The 17,351-nt window shown below is 38.1% G+C and overlaps 1 protein-coding gene across 1 annotated transcript in view; it reads right to left on the bottom strand.

Moving 5' to 3' along the window:
* Positions 1–17,351, bottom strand: part of LOC107599116 (hemicentin-1-like) — an 84,064-nt gene that overhangs the window by 26,284 nt on the left and 40,429 nt on the right. The window contains exons 18-44 of the mRNA XM_016290616.1: positions 16,690–16,817; positions 14,369–14,563; positions 11,827–11,957; positions 10,821–10,968; positions 10,568–10,694; positions 9,853–10,007; positions 9,471–9,749; positions 8,907–9,188; positions 8,225–8,333; positions 7,981–8,150; positions 7,626–7,780; positions 7,390–7,513; positions 5,904–6,005; positions 5,610–5,786; positions 5,350–5,501; positions 5,108–5,231; positions 4,462–4,637; positions 4,034–4,130; positions 3,809–3,931; positions 3,532–3,687; positions 2,889–3,155; positions 2,444–2,611; positions 1,365–1,478; positions 968–1,054; positions 708–878; positions 355–537; positions 105–218 (exon numbers count right to left, since the gene is read on the bottom strand). Coding sequence (XP_016146102.1) covers positions 105–218; positions 355–537; positions 708–878; positions 968–1,054; positions 1,365–1,478; positions 2,444–2,611; positions 2,889–3,155; positions 3,532–3,687; positions 3,809–3,931; positions 4,034–4,130; positions 4,462–4,637; positions 5,108–5,231; positions 5,350–5,501; positions 5,610–5,786; positions 5,904–6,005; positions 7,390–7,513; positions 7,626–7,780; positions 7,981–8,150; positions 8,225–8,333; positions 8,907–9,188; positions 9,471–9,749; positions 9,853–10,007; positions 10,568–10,694; positions 10,821–10,968; positions 11,827–11,957; positions 14,369–14,563; positions 16,690–16,817 — 4,214 coding nt within the window. The remainder of the gene's footprint in view (positions 1–104; positions 219–354; positions 538–707; positions 879–967; positions 1,055–1,364; positions 1,479–2,443; positions 2,612–2,888; positions 3,156–3,531; positions 3,688–3,808; positions 3,932–4,033; positions 4,131–4,461; positions 4,638–5,107; positions 5,232–5,349; positions 5,502–5,609; positions 5,787–5,903; positions 6,006–7,389; positions 7,514–7,625; positions 7,781–7,980; positions 8,151–8,224; positions 8,334–8,906; positions 9,189–9,470; positions 9,750–9,852; positions 10,008–10,567; positions 10,695–10,820; positions 10,969–11,826; positions 11,958–14,368; positions 14,564–16,689; positions 16,818–17,351) is intronic.

Here is a 17,351-nt window from a genome sequence, read left to right as displayed (position 1 = left end):
ACTTTAAAAGATCAGAAGTCGTAAACATACACAATAGTTTCAGTTGTTGCTTTTGTAATGTTTAGCATCTAAGAAAGAAAGGTTAATACTCAGGTTGGACTCACACAACACTCTAACATCATATTGGATTGAGTCTTCTCCAGCCTCATTTACAGCCACACAAGTGTATCTTCCAGAATCCTCTGCTTGGGCTCGAGGGATCTGGAGGACTCTTCCACCTGTGTAAGAAATAAAGACACAAAAGCATATTAAATTCTTATACACTCATACACAACATAGTATCAAAGCATCAATATATTTAACAAATAATTTTACCATGTTATATAATGAAAATGTCACTTTTTAGCCACTCACCAGGTAAGATGAGTACTTTATCATTAGAGGTCAGCAGATGTCCGTCTTTGAACCAGGTGAGTACGGGAGGTGGGACGGCATTGGTCTCACAGTATAGGGAGATGGGATTATTAAGAATCACATCCTTCACGTCTCCATTATTACCAGGGTCAGAGTCTCCAAAGCCTCTGAAACTAGGGGGAACTAAGACACAGACAGGATTTTACTATTATAGACAGGGATAAAGCCTGAAGATTATGGTACAAAATCCACAGATAAAAGTTTTACAACAAGCTGAAAATGAGATCCAGACGATAATATATAAAGCAACCACTAGAGGGAGACATGCTCGTTAAAGTTGGTGCTTCACAAACTTTTTTGCCTGTCTCCAGCACTGTTAGAGGCCAGGCAGCTATACCTGCCAGTGTCGGCCACCTGTGATCCACTAATCTGCAGGAAACGCCCATTTGACATCACCTGCAGCCTTGAGTCACTAGCCAGTGGTTGCCCATCCTTCAACCATGTGATCTCTGGCACTGGATTACCTAGACCACCCAAAAAAATGGTTAACAAGAGGAAAGAGATCAACCCAAATCTAGATAAGCAAGGTAGTCTTGTGGTTTCTGCCACTTACCAGTGACCTCACAGGCCAAAATTATGTTCTGTCTCTCCTTCACTTTCACATCCTCCACTGTGCCTTCTTTTACAATGCTGGGCGGCACTGAGGTTGACAGAATAAAAATTAAAAAAGTTTCAAAGTCTAGTGAGATTTAATATATTATAAAGTGACACACTATTATAAATATTAATGTTTTTGCTCTATTCTGAGCAAACTGAAAAGAGTTTTAAACAGTCACAGCAGAACCATTGCCTCTTTGATCAACACAGTGGTATTTCGTTCCTGAATGATTTCAAGACGTGGTGTAGTTACTGGCAATTGTATTTAGGCTTAAATTCATAAAAGCTGTGTTCATTTATGAACACAAAACAACTAAATTTTCAAAACTGTCCCATGTATAGAACTGTGTTACCCAGGACGTTTAGGTCGAAGTTCTTTCTCTCCTCTCCTGCAGAATTGGACACGATACAGGTGTATCTCCCAGCATCCTCAATTGCTGCATGCATCAAACGCAGGCCTCGTCCACCTGAGACGATTACAGATATATATCAGACTCACAGGTGGCTGAATGAGAGGAATGATTTCTGCACATTGAGTTACTGTAAAAGGACGCATATACTTCTCTTAGGGAATTACTTAATCAGCCATAAATCAAGAGTGTGAGATTTACTCAGAGGATAGATACATCTGCAAAATGAATAAATGAGCAAGCTCAGAGTTTCACTTTGTCTCAGAAAAAAGGCTTCATAAATGTCCCTATTGTTTGGTATGAAATGAGAGACCTCAAGTTGAACAGCTGTTCAAACAGGGCTTAACCTGTCAACACAAGTCAGACGTCCCATTTTCACTCTTTAAACGAATAATTATCACTCCCTTGGAGAGTGCTAAGCTGATCACCTGAACAAATACATACCTCTCTTTCCTTTCCTGGTGTCCCTTTCTCTTATAATGAGGAAAGGAGTTTGTGGTCAGACAGAAATGTTATACAGTACTGTGGATGAGCTTTGCTATATTGGCAATAAGGCTAGCAACACTTCTAATCCTCAGTGGATATGTGACAAATAATGTGCCTATCCTTCATATTCTGTTCCTGTTTTCTGTCCAGTGTCATGTCTTGTCTGTGGCATGCATATGGACAGTCGGAGAATAGCTCAGCACCGTTTCATTTACAGTGTGGTTCATTTTCAGCAGTTACAGTGATGGATGTACTGTACCTCATACATGAGGATCAGTCTCTATTTACAATGAAAGCTGTTAATGGAGAGTCTTTGCATGTTCAAATACAGGAACATCTGTCTAGATGTTTTTCTTTTCAGTTAGCCACTGATCTGTGGCATTTGGCTGCTTACTGAAGCAATCTTGTTGCACCCATTTGAGTTACTACACCTGGTTAACCTAATCCTTTAACTGGTACTGGGCTCTATACCTAGACTCTGTGGTGTAGACATTTTGGATCAAGACAAATGCATTCACTGAAGAAGAAATTAACACCTGAGATGACCCGAACAGAGCTAGACGCGCTAATCGGCTGCCCGTCTTTGAGCCAGGTGATGGATGGTAGTGGCATTCCAGAAGCTTCGCAAGTGAGAACAACTGGGTTCTTCACAACAACACTCACGTTCTCAGGCACCTGCGTCTGTCCGATGATGGTGGGAGGAACTGAAGAGATTATACATATCAAATGTGAATATATGTGAATGACATTAAAAAATTCACTATACATACCAAATAAGTAGTATTATGAACAATAGTTACAAAATAATTAATGTAACAATAAAAAATACATTAAAATAAATGAATAATTAATAAAATAATTAAAATAAAAAAATAATAATGATGAATTTTTATGGATAACCTTCTATGCAATTCCATTTGATGATACTGGTGGCTCAGAAAAACTACACATAAAGAAACAAACTTTAACTTTTTTTCTCACCATGAACATTGAGATCATATTTCCTGTCAGCCTGTCCTGCCACATTTACAGCGATACAGGTGTATCGTCCGGTGTCGGCCACTTGAGCATCCTGGATGCGTAAAAGTCTGCCCTCGTTAAGTATTTGAGCCCTGCTCAGGGGTCTACCGTCTTTCATCCATGAAATGGCAGGTCTGGGGATGCCGTCTGCCTCACACTGCAGAGTGATATCTCCACCTCGCGTCACTGTCTCCTGATCCTGAGCTGAGGAGCTGATGGAGGGACGAACTGTTTTAGAGTAAAGGAAGGGAGATGCACTGTTTAAGAAACTGTATAATTGGTATTATTATTAAATTTGGGAAGTACATTTTACAAGATAACTAATATATTTATGTCATAATTAGTTCAATATCTTAAAGTTTAGGTTTCATCTTTATTGAAACCAACAGACCATATTTTGGTGGTCTGTTGTGGAGACCTTTGAGTATCAGTGTGTTTAGTGATATCTTTTATCAAATGAAAATGTAAAATGCTTGTGAAGTTTATGCGGAGTATCTTTTATATGGAGAGACAGCAGAAACTGAAATATCTACAATATCTATTTATTGTCCAGTCCTAGTTTGAGTGTTAGTGCCTGTAATGAACCATTTGAGAGAAGTTTTACCGTAAACTTGCAGAATGTATTCTTTCATTGCACTGCCAGCTGTACTGGAGGCCAGACAGGTGTAAGAGGAAGCATCTGCCTTCTCAGCCCTGGAAATCTGCAGCTGACGCCCACCAGAGAGAACACGTACACGAGAGTCTCCCTTTAGCTCTAAGCCTGAGACACACATAAAATACCGGTAATTAAAAAACATAGTGTTAGGTGTTTGTTAAAATACCTTAAGGATCATGAAAATGACAATAAATATTATGAGGATGGTGATGATGTTAAGTCTCACCATCTTTCTTCCAGGTGAGACTGGGAGGAGGGATCCCACTGGACTCACACACAAGCGTGATGAGGCCGCCCTCAATCACAGTCAGAGGAGACACCTCATCAGATCCACGGATACTGGGAGAAACTGGGGGGGAAACAAATAACAGAGGGAGAAAGAAAAACAGTTTACATTATAATTTGATTCAAGTTCAGAGTATATTTTCCAATTATATTTTCAATCACTCACCCCACACATTTAGGTTATAGTGCTTCTCAGTTTTTCCTGCCACATTGGTTGCCTCACACGTGTACCTGCCTGTGTCCTGGACCTGAGCACTGTTAATCTGCAAACACAAAACAATTATCAAATCAATATCTTAGGGTTCTTCTTAAATTAGAAGGACAATAATCCTAGATGCCTTTCGCTTGCTATTGTAGCACAGGATGAAGAAACTCATTTTAACCTACAAATAGGCCAAATTCAAACCATTTAAACAAGATTTTTACACCCAAACTGTGTTGCAGCTAATTTACATGGTGTAGTTATGTAGTTGCTATGTTATTCTGGGTGGTTGCTAGGGTGTTGCTAGCGGCCTGCTAGGGCTGTCTGGGTGGTTGATAGGTAGTTGCTTATTGGCCCAGGTCAAAACTTACAGGCTCATGGATGTACTGTACCTTCAGTAAGCTGCTGTCCTCTGACAGGCTCAGACCTGGTTTTCTATAGAGCGATCGACCGTCTTTCTGCCAGCTCAATGCAGGTGGAGGGATGGCATCACTCTGACAATGCAGCTGAACTGATTGACCCATCATAACTGTTTGGTTCACCTCCTCACCCATGATGTTGGGTGGCACTGAAGGATACACAAACACACAGATAAACACTTGCGTTTAAAAGTTTGGGGTCTGTAAGATTTTTTTAAAATGTTTTTGAAAGAAATCTCTTATGCTCTCCAAGGCTGAATTTTTTAAATATAGCAAAAACAGTAATGCTGTGAAATATCATTAGAATTTAAAATAAGTGTTTTCTATTTTAATACACTTTAAATTGTAATTTATTCCTGTGATGGCAAAGCTGAATTTTCAGCAGTCATTACTCGAGCCTTCAGTGTCACATGATCCTTCAAAAATCATTCTAATATGCTGATTTGGTGCTCAAGAAACATTTCTTTCTATTATCAATGTTGAAAATAGTTGTGCTGCTTAATATTTTTGTGGAAACCATGATACATTTTTTTCAGGATTCTTGGATAAAAATTTCAGAAGAATTTCAAAAGAATCAAGATTTAATCAGGTTTAGAGTGAGTGTGTCTTCTGAGCTCACCGTACACACGTAAGTCATATTCTCGGTGCTGTTCTCCACCTGCATTCACAGCAACACAAGTGTAACGACCTGTGTCACTGACCTGTGCACTAACGAATGATAACACCCTGCCACCTGACAATACCTAGTAAAAGAGGAAATTGAAAACTGATATAGCCTGTTCAAAACTTTTAAGTAAAGTTAAGTGTGAATATATATGGCTATATATGCACGACAGCATCCAAATCCCCACACATACAGACCTGGATGCCATCTGAAAAGCTGGAGACAGGGCTGCCTTCTTTGAGCCAAGTAAGACTGGGCACGGGAACTCCTGAGGCTTCACACTCTAACCTGACTGGGTCATTCACCACCACTGTTATCATTCCTCCTTTACTAGAAACAGAAGGAGAAACTAATGGAGAAAGACAAAGAGCGTTAGATAATCAAAACCAAAAAATAAGTATTTTTTACATAGCCACTTTTGACTGAAAGGTTGTTTAGTGAAGAAAAACACACTCACCATACACCTGCAGACTGTATGTGAGCTCAGCACTGCCAGCCACATTGATGGCCACACATTTGTAGAGGCCAGCATCTGACACCTGTGCACGGTCAATCTCTAGCACCTGACCTCTGCTCAGAATGTTAACTCCTGCAGCGCTTGTCAATGGATGACCGTCTTTATACCACGTCACAGCTGCAGAAGAAAAGGCATGAGAGAAGAAACTACAACACCTGTACTTTTGTAAACTATTACTAGCCAGTTCGAATTTAATATTGCCCAAAAAAAAAGAGGAAATGTGGTATGACTCACCTGGCAAAGGACTTCCTGTTGCTTTACACTTCAGCTGAATTTGGAAGCCAGCAAGGATAGTCTCATTGAGCGTCTCTCCTGCATACTGGATGCTGGGAGGTTCTATAAAAATACATGTACATAGTTATTTAATGAAATGCATGTTAAGGATATTTAGGTCAATTTTGACAATATATAAATGAAAAGCATAGATTAATAAATAAAAATAAATAAAATACATAAATATAAATAAATCAATAATAAAAAAAACTCATCACTGTAATAGTCTTTTTTTGTTAAATCAGCATATAACAACATAACGTAAACTTGCAATTATACATGGGATGCACGATATTGAATTTTTGCCGATATCCGGTATTTTTCAGCTCATTCTGGCCAATAGCCGATGCTGATACCGATATATTTCCTTTTGTTTGGAAACAACACCAAGTCTCTGCAGAGATTATAAACAAACTATTTTTATTTTGGGTAAGTTTTTAACAAAAACGTACTTGTTAGTTTTGTATGTTTTTAACAAAAACGTACTTGTTAGAATTAAATAAACGACAATGAAGTACTTTTATATTGAAAGCACACTGAAAGCTTTGAAAATAACTATAAATCAACTATACACGGAACTATACACATACACAGAAAAGGAAATAGAAAAACGAATGCGCGATTTGCAATTGCATTTAGATTATGTCTCAATGTATGCGTCCACAAATTGAAAACACAATTGCAAACACAATTTGCAATTCCTTTTAAATATAGTCCGGAATATCATTCCATAGTTTTATATAATCAGAAACACAATCTAAATGTTATTTGTGTATTTTACTTTCATTTTATTACAATTAGGCCAACAGCGCCCCCTAAGTAAATTAAACTCCTTACCGAATGGGCATTAGGAGCCGGGGGAGGCTGCCGCTGCTGCTACTGTACATGCTAGTGACTGCTGACACTATACACAAAGGACGAGTCATTCTGTACTTGCATTCTCAGATTAAATGCGGCAATCCAAAACAGGGAATCTAATCATCATTCAGGAAAAAGTTTTGATTCAAGAATGACCACACTGCTGACGTGATAGCACACCCTGAGCACATGTGAGTTATTTGTCCTATCGGCAAGGCATATCGGCATAATTTTTCATATCGGGCTGAAGCCGATATTTACATTTATCTGCCGATTCCGATTACGTTACGATAATATTGTGCATCCTGAAATTATACTATAATAATTAAAACTATTTTAAATTAAAATAATGAGTTGTTTTTCACATTATTGGGAAGAGATGATGAGTAAATGTGTGCAATTGTGTTTAATTGTCATGAAAGTAATCATAATATAAAAAAATATCAATGGTTATAAAAATTGGCATTATGCAAAATATTAATTATTTTTTTCTTTTGATTTGGACAGGTTTTTGAAGTATACACAGTCAACTTCAACTATGAAGTTAATATGTCTGTGCCATCTTGTTTTTTTTAAGTATATTTCCTACCATGCATATTGAGGCGAACGTGCTGTTGTGCCTCGCCTGCTGCATTAGTTGCCACACACGTATATTTCCCAGCATCCTCCAGCCTGGCCTTCTTTATGTGCAAAATCCTGCCTGCGGATTCCAGCTACATGCCAGACAGAGAGATAAAGAGAGAGTCGATGGTATATGTGGTTATGTAAACCTCCTCAAACACTTGATTTACTTTGGAAGGCTTCTGTCGTGCTTTAAAGTCTGACCTTCAGAATTTCTTGTGTGGTGTCCACAGGACGACCATCTTTGAGCCATGTGATGCTGGGAGGTGGAATTCCACTGACCACACACTGAAGGCTGACTGATGTGTGGAGGACCACAGACCTCTCAGCTGGACCCGTAGAACGGATAGTTGGGGGGACTGACAGAAAAATATTAAAGAAATAATGAAATTTTACCATAAAAGTACTGTACCTGAAATGTGTCTGTAACTTTAAAAAAACTTAATGAGGAACTTAAAAAAAGTCACCTTTGACCTTCCCTCTGTGAGCAGAAGATGCAAACATCAAACACATTAGCAATAAATAAAAATGTTTAATTAAAATATAAAATTATCATTACCATGTACAGATACTTTAAACTCTCTCTCTTGTTCTCCAGCCTCGTTAGTCGCTACACAGTGAAAAAGCGCTGTGTCAGACACCTGAGCACGTGAGATGACCAAACGACGTTGGTTTGATGTTATCCGCACCCCTTCACCCTGCCTCACTGGCACGCCATCCTTCAGCCACCTTCAGAGAGACAGATGCGAATGAGCAACTTTTCAATTCTGGATATGTGTGAATTTGAGTGCATGTGTACTCACGTGATGGTTGGCGTAGGTGTGCCTGTAACGTAACACTCAAGCTCTAGGATATTGTTGAGGATGACCGTGGCATCTGTGGTTTCACTTGCCCCATCCACAACAGGAGGAACTGAATACACACAAACAAAAATGATGGTCAGACACTACAGCATCTCCGGAATCGTAAACCAAACAATGCACGAATCAATGCATGTGTCTTTGAAATAATGTGTAACAAACTCACATAATGAAAACACACAGAGAGTTAATGAATGCCACATGCTTGGGTCACATCATCGGATACTGCCTCTACCATTGTTCATTAATCTCACTGAATCTTTTATACATTTCATTCATTTGTTGTTAACCAGTTTATAGGCTAATAAAACACTTTGCTGTTGATTTCCTGCAATCACATTCCAATGATGCAACACAAACGTGGACTGAGTGATTGCGGCGGTCTGTTGGATGCATGTATTAGGACCTTAATTGTGTCCAGATGCTCAGAAAATCAATGTGCAGGTCGAGACAAGATCTGTCTGGCTCATGCACACAAAAACACAAGACACCAAGGTTCCTGATTCGTGAAGGATGAGATGCCAGGAGATTTAAAAGTACCTTATGTTTTTTTATCTCCCTGGTCAGGTGGCTTCTCTTGACTTTTAATAGATCGCTACAAAAATGTAAATGTGTGTGCATATACCTAAGACACTGACGTCATATTTGATCTCCCTCTCTCCAGCAACGCTGGTAGCCACGCATACATATCGACCAGCATCAGATGGAAGCGCACTGAGGATTTCAAGTTTGCGGCCCTGCTCCAGAACACGCAGGTTCTCTCTAGCAGCCACCGGTGAACCATCCTTCAGCCAAGTCAGTGAGGGTGGAGGGTGACCTTCAGTCTCACACTCCAAAATCAGAGATTTACTGAGCACAACCTTCATGTCTGTGGGACCATCAGAACCAGCAGTGATGGAGGGAGGGACTGAATGACGGAAAAAAGGAAGAGCACACGTGAACAAGTGTTACTATTTCTAGGCAGATAGAATATAACTAAAAATGTACATTGATTATAGAAATGTACAGGCTCGGAAATGAAACGTTTTACACTTTTGAAAAGCTTACCCCAAACTTTTAATAGGTAGTATTTAGTATAACAGTTTTGATTACTATTTATTAATCTCTAGTAAAAATTATTTTTAATAACAAATAAAAAAACAAAACGCTAAAGAGTGCTTTATTATTTTTTTTGATTGTGAGTCCTCACCATAGACATCCAGCTCATAAACTTTCTCAGCGGTGCCCGCCACACTGGTGACTTTACAGGTGTACTGTCCAGCATCTGACACTTGAGCTCTTGAGATCTTGAGGAACTGCCCTCGGTCCACATACTGGGCCTGTCTGCTGGACAGAATGACCTCTCCGTTCTTGTACCATGTGATGGCAGGGAGTGGCACACCCCGAGCCTCACACTCCAGAGTCACCACATTACCAAGCAGAACTGTCACCTCAGTAGACATGTTTCCTCCCTTAATACTGGGTGGTACTGGTGAGTGGGTAGAATGGAAAGAAAAGAAATTTAGCATTTAGAATTTTTTATTCTTTTGTCATAAAACCCATAGTAAGACATTGTGTACAAATAAAATTACCAAAGATACTGAGGTTAAAATCCTTGGACTGCTTTCCTGCTGCGTTGGTGGCACTACACTGGTATCGTGCCTGATCACCTAAATGTGAACTCTTTATCTTTAACTGCTGTCCTCTGTTTAAAACTTCAATATTGGGGTCACCCAAAAACACAGGCCTAAAACACAGAGTGACAGAGACATATAATGCTAATTCTCTTAGTATTTATTCAAAATATAAGAATCAGGAGTGAATTCACTGAAAATGAATTACGCCCCTCCAAGTATTTATTTGCATGCACTGTGTTGATTTAGCACCTGATTAACAAAAGGATTTAAGCAAATCAGGTAATGATGCAAACATCTAGCGGAGAATGCAATTTGCTATGGCAACAATTCCCAAACCTGTGCTGGGTTATGGAGGACGCCAAAACTTATTTACCTGCTTTGCATGAGTGGTAAAAGCACAACATTAATTGTTTTGGGCAGGTGTTTTGTGAAACTATGATAAGCCTAATTTGCTTAAAGATTAAGTAAAGATTTTTTGCGCATGTAACATAGACAACAAACTCACAGAACAGTGCTAATTCAGTGCATTTAGTGCCTGGTTAGACTGGGTTTTGGGTGGATAGTGAATAAGATGCAAAAGAGGTGCAACTTTTTAGTGAATTCACCCCTTTGTTTTTTTCCTGATCAGATGTATAAAGTGTTCTTTACAAAGCTTTGTGGAGTAACTTACTTCCTGTCTTTGTACCACTGAATTGTGGGAAAGGGATCACCTTTGACCCTGCATTCCAGAATGATCTCCTGATTGAGGATGGCAGAGAGGTCACGTGACCCAACTGTCTCGATGATCGTAGGAGGAACTATGCGGAGGCAAACCATATAATAAGATGTAATACCAGCTTGTAAAAAGACAACATCCATAACACTAAATAAGTGGATATTATTACCAAATAACTTTAAATTAAACTCATTTTTTTGTAACATACCCAATACATCTAAGTAAAAGTTTCTCTCTGTGCTTCCAGCAATGTTGATGGCCTTGCAGGTGTAGCGTCCAGCATCTGCAACAGCTGCTTTAAGCAGCTTAAGAGTCTTGCCCTTCTGAAGAATCTGCACGTCAATGCTAGGAACCACCTGGTTAAATGATACAAACAGCTATTTGACAAATTATAAACAACAAAATTAAAAAAAATTATTTTACCTCTACCTATCAACCTCTTTTAAAAAACATTGATCAGAATAAATCACTCCAAAATATCAGTCAATAGTAAAAGGCTATAATCATGTTTATCTGTGGGAAAAGAAAAATCCTAAGAAATATATGCTATTCCAACATTAATCTGTATCAGCAGCCTCTGCTCTCCCTGCAGTGTGATTAGAGATTTACTAATTGTTGACTTCATTCTGGAATTGATTCTCGTAAAGACACATTTATAAGAAGCACTGGGGTTTTTTATGACCTGTTCTTGAAGCTCAAACCCAGTGATCCAAGGGAACTCATTTGTGATTAGCCTCATTGTAGGAAATGCCACTTTTATTTGTCTTTAGGCTTACTTGAACTGTTTTATGCACATTTAATTTGCACATTTAACAATGTGAGTTGGCATACACAATGTGCTTAACGTCCATAATGTGACATAATTCCAAACAGAAAATTTAGTGGGAAATAATGTAGGACTGGACTTGATTTTATCATGGGGTAAGTGATTGGTTTGGAACGTATTAGGCAACAATATACATTTATTACACCATTTTATTATTATATCATATTATTATTTATAATTGTTTTATTTAATTATAATTTTTTTTTCAATTATAGTCTTGGTTAGGTCTATAGTAAGAACTATAGTTCTTGGTTATGTCAGGAGAAAAGTAGCTTCAGAAGCAAAGATTTACTTATTTTTTTTCCCTAAACAAGCTTCTTTTACCTAAACATGCAGTGATTACACAGAACAAGACCATGTGATTTTCGGTGCATGTCATTGCACTGACCTTAACTCCATCTTTGTACCAGGTAATGACAGGTACAGGTGTGCCCGTGACATCACACACCAGGTTGGTTGGTTGATTCATCACTACAGAGACATTGGACAGCAGGCCATTGTCTCGAAAATCAGGTGGGACTGGATAAAGGGGAAGGAGGAAGCAGAGGAAGGTTGTGAAATGTGCTGAAAGAGAAACAATCTTAAGAAATGTTTTGGTAACACTTTAGTTTAGGAAGCAATTCTCAAGAATCAGCAGAGCAGAGAGGACGAAAAGGCATCTAAGGGGTAACTAAATCACAAACATAAGAAGGGGCCATTCCATGTACAGCTTTATAAGTTAAAATAAGTGTTTTAAACTCAATACGTGATTGGACTGGAAGTCAGTGCAAATTACAAGGGACATCACTAATGTGCTGACCTAAGGATGTGTAAGAACACGTGCTGCTGAATCCTGAATGTATTGCAACCGTTTTATAGATTTCAGTAGACCTATGTAAAGTGAATTACAGTAATCAATTCTTGAAGTGATAAATGTGTGGATGAGCCTTTCCACATCAGGTGTAGAAAGGAAAGGCCTAATCCTAGCAATATTTCTGAGATGATGAAATGCCGATTTTGTAACAATCTTAATGTGTGCCTCCAGTGTCAAGTGAACATCAAATATCACACCAAGATTACGAGCTTTTAAAGACGACAGTACAGAGCTGTTGTCCAGTGTCAAATTAAAGTTCCTACATTTATAGATGGCTGCTTGTGTGCCAATAAGAAGAAAATCAGTCTTAGAGCTATTCAGTTTTAAAAAGCTGTGATGCAAACATAATTTTATGTCCTGCAAACATTCAGAAAGGATTGTGGAACTGACTGTAACATCAGACTTTGAGCTGAAGTAAATTTTGGGTATAGTCAGAAATTATACCCAATACCGTGTTTCCTAATGATTTGCCCCAGAGGAAATACTAAAAAGTATAGGACCCAAAACAGACCCCTGAGGAACACCATATTGGACCTGGCTGATATCAGATTTGTTGTTTCCCAGAACAACAAACTGGGATCTATTTGTAAGGTAGGATCTGAACCATTCAAGCACAGTGCCAGAAATATCAAGCCAACTCTTAAAGGGGACATCGGATGCAAAATTCACTTTTACATGGTGTTTGAACTTAAATGTGTTGGCAGTGTGTGTACACAAAGACCCTATAATCATAAAAATCCATCTAGTGCTTGTTTTTTTTTAATGCCCACATATCATAAGCACTTTCTCAGATCAAGCCATTCACAGATTCTTGGCAAAGTGACGTCACTTTGCACAGGCCCCTGCCACGACTGTTGACGGACACGACCGTTTTAGCATAGACCCACCCTGAGTGAGCTGTAAACAGTTCACCATTGTTTCGACACCTACAGGAGTTTTGTTGTTGGATGTAAGAATGAACATAGCAGTCGTCATTTACTCCAGACATCTGAGTCGCTGAAGATGCAGTGGATTACTTTTGTTTTTGAAGGGAGTGCGCCCACCGATCTACCTAAATAAGTTTATATCTGTGCGAATCATTTTACTCTAGACTGCTTTCTGAATGAGGAACGATTTAAGGCAGGTTTGGCAAAAAAGTTCAAACTCAAGGATGGATCAGTACCCACTGCCTTTCCTCTTCCTCAGAAGAGAGGGGTGGGGTGAGCAGAGCTCATTAGCATTTAAAAAGACATGCACCAAAATGGGTCGCTGTGAACAGAGCTGTTTTTGACAAGGTAAAAAGGGTGTTGTTTTACACTACTATTGAGGAATTTTAACCAAAGTATGTTGCAGACATTTCAGTCTGAATTTCATGAAGACCCTAAAGAATCATACCAACTTGTGGAAAATGGGCATCCGATGTCCCCTTTAAGTCTATCAAGTAATATAGAGTGGCACACTGTGTCAAATGCTGCACTCAGATCTAACAAAACCAAAATGGTATGGAGGCATATAGATGGTCTTAACTTTATCCACAAAAATAAATAAATTAAGAAACTTGTTACACTGCTGAATAGAATAGCATGTGGGTGACTTATTTAGTTTTAGAATTTTGTAAATAGTCTTAAAAATCTTGTTTGGATTTGCAGCACCATCACTTATAATGTGTGAATAGTATTCAGCTCTTGCCACCTTAAGGGCTTCACTGTACTGAATTAAATGTACAGTACATCATACATGAGCTTATGGACAGTTTAGCCAGATTTTTTTGTATTGCCGCTCAAGTTGCCTATTTTTAACCTTGAGTGCCCTAAGCTCATTTGTATACCAAAGGGATGATTTCATGAATAAGACAACAAGTTCTGTCCTAGGAGCAAGGATATCCAAGGTACATGATAAAATGGAATTGTAATGGTAAACAGTATTACTTGTTGGATGCTCTAAACTCAGACATAAAAAGCTATCAAAATCAATATTTTTTACATTTCTAAAACAATAAAGAGTTTATTGAGACAAAAGTCGTAGTTAATAGTCAGTTAACAGTGAAAAATGGACCTTAGAATAAAGTGTGACGAATGTTTTAAAATGCTGCACTAACCGTTGACCTTAAGTTGATATTTCTTCTCTGTTGTACCAGCATCATTGACGGCCATGCAAGTGTACTCCCCATTATCCAGAGGGGACACTGAGGCCAGGATGAGAAGTGTGCCATCCTCCAAAATAGACACACCTGGCTCATTGTCTGTCAACTCCTGACCATTCCTAAACCACTTTATCACTGGCTCAGGAGTGCCTGCAACAGTAACGATTAATAAATATATGAAATATTCACAATATATTTGTGATATTGAATTAAGCAACATTGTGAATATCATAATAATTTAAATGCAATTTTAACCATTACATTTCCTCAAAATAGCAAAAATAGACCCATTTCTTTACTTCTTTTTTGCAACTTATTAGTACGACAGTGTTGTTTATTTCTATTTAATTCATATCCATGAATCACTGCAAAATATTTGAATGAACTGATTCAAAATTTTGATCAATAAAAAAATTTGAGAACAACTTGTGTTTATGAGACTCAATAATTAATATCACGCTTTGCTCTGAGGGACTAAGGCACAGCTGATCTCTCCTTCAGTACTTTCTCATACATTGCGTCAAGCCTGCTAAATCTCAAAAGTGGGTAACTTGTGTTTATGAGACTCAATAATTAATATCACGCTTTGCTCTGAGTGACTAAGGCACAGCTGATCTCTCCTTCAGTACTTTCTCATACATTGCGTCAAGCCTGCTAAATCTCAAAAGTGGGCGTTAGGAGGTCAATGAACACCATTTGGCCTCTTAACCCCCATGTAAACACTCACGTGCAGTCACTGCACAGCAAATAAACAGATATCTAAGTGTAATAAATATAAACATCTCTATCGGTGTTCATGCATCACAATACAGTTTATGTTAATTGTAGTTCATCTAAAAAAACTTTTCTACTTTTGTAAAAACATCTAAAACCTTAAAAAAGATGAATATACCTGAGAAACAACACTGCACTGGACAGTAAGACTTGTGTTTTGAAAGTCTCATAATCTTTAATCCAGTTAAGTTTCTTACCCCATTGGTGGTCTTTGCTGTTTCTTCTTTTAATGATTAAAGCAAGCTTGTTTTAACAAAATATATATTTACATTTATTCATTTAGCCGACGCTTTTTTGCAAAGCAATTTACAATAGAGGAGCATAAGTAATTTGTCACAGAGCCAACAGTAGTTACAATATGCACCGCCATGTTCAATAGAAACCTAGATCAGGACACAAGCTAGAGCAGACGTGAAATGCAGAGAAGCAAAATATTTTTTTTTTATGTTTTGTTTTGCAAATACATTGATTTAGGGTTGTGGAGTGGTTTATCACATATATAAAGAGGTCTGTTAACAACACAAATAGTTGATCTGTTATCTGTTTTCTGTCACCAATGGTGATATATTGCATATTATATGGTTATAGAAGTTTTATTTTTGGATTACTTGTCCCTTGTGCAGTTGTGCAAGAATAACGAAGCAGAAGATTCTACCATCATCAGTTACCCCTCTCAGAGCAGTTACATCATCTGTTTAAACAGAGAGTCAGTTTCCTGAACTTGCTGCTTTTACAATCATCTACTATTTACACAGTCATGCTGTGTCCGAAACTGCTCAGTAAATCACTACTTCATCCTTCAGTACATAGTGAATGCCACATGTGAGTGTCTCAACTTACTAATTTACAAAGCATGTACAAGCACTACTGTGCATTGTGTATGATAATAGTCACGTCATGTCCTAAATGTGAAAAAACTAATACTTTTTTAAAAAAAGCATATGGATGTATGAACACTAATTTGTGTCAGATATGGTAAAAAATGGTACCTGTCTGAACAAAGCCTCAGAGACACATTGATCATAGGATGGACTACCCAAAAAACAAATGACAAAATTATTTGGATGTGTCTGTCCTGGTAAACAGCATACCAGCATGTGTGAAATGTAAACATGTGGAGGTACTAACTTGTGTTGAGTTGATTGTGGTGTGTGATGTGAAATTGACTATCAAATACGCAATAATCAGTCATTTAATGATGCTCATGCAGCGTTGTTTTACATGCGGTTTTCTGACTAAATATTTATTTTATAGTTGTGGGTACAAGCAGAGCACTTGAAATCAACTCAGGATGTGTTGAACTGATTGAAGCCCAATGTCACCGCAAGACTGAGGCAAGATGATACATTTAAACAGATGGGACCTGTATTTTAAGACCCCTGGGCTGATGTGTGCTCATATGAACTTCAATGGCATAAAACTGTTGCTGCTTTGATAAATTTCACATGTAAGCGTAAATTGCAAGAGCATCCAAGTAAATAAATGTGATCCGTTTCTCTTACCCAGCACACTGAGTTTGATCATCTGAGTGAAGTTTCCAGCTATGTTGGTAGCCACACAGAGGTACATGCCACTGTCCGTCACGCGTGTTTCTGTGATTCTCATGGAGCCTGATGGCAGCTGAATATGTCTGGTTACAATAGGTTACATACATTAAGGAACGAGAAGAAGAGCTGTTCTTTTACAGATGTGAAACCACACAGGTGCTCCTGGTTTACACAGAAGAGAAGCTTCCAAAATTATACCTCCATTTACTTTTATGGTGAGCTGAGAAAGGAGAGTTTAATTAATGTGTAATTATAATCTGACTGCAGTCTTTCTGCCTTTAGGCTGTACAGTAAACATCAGCCCTTGAAAAACAATGTAGAGAAGAGCAAGCTACTCACATACAAGCTTAATAGTGTTCAAAAGCATGTAAAATAAGATTTGATTCCATACACTAGCTGAAAAAGCATGCATGCAAGCTTTTTTTGTGCACATATCATGCTTGTTGACTTAATTTTCTGATGACTTCTAGTGACGCAAGTGTGAATAAGTGAGTGACCAACTAAATTATACTATTGTTTAAAAGTTTAAGGTCGATGTGAATTTTTCATGTTTTTAAAAAAGGTCTCTTATACTCGCCAATGCTGCATTTATTTGATAAAAAATACAGTAAAAATGG

Source organism: Sinocyclocheilus grahami, unplaced genomic scaffold (assembly GCF_001515645.1).
Source record: "Sinocyclocheilus grahami isolate Dianchi unplaced genomic scaffold, SAMN03320097.WGS_v1.1 scaffold260.1, whole genome shotgun sequence".
Lineage (NCBI taxonomy): Eukaryota > Metazoa > Chordata > Actinopteri > Cypriniformes > Cyprinidae > Sinocyclocheilus > Sinocyclocheilus grahami.
The sequence above is the reverse complement of the archived record's forward strand: the minus strand, read 5'-3'. Positions and strand labels throughout refer to the sequence as shown.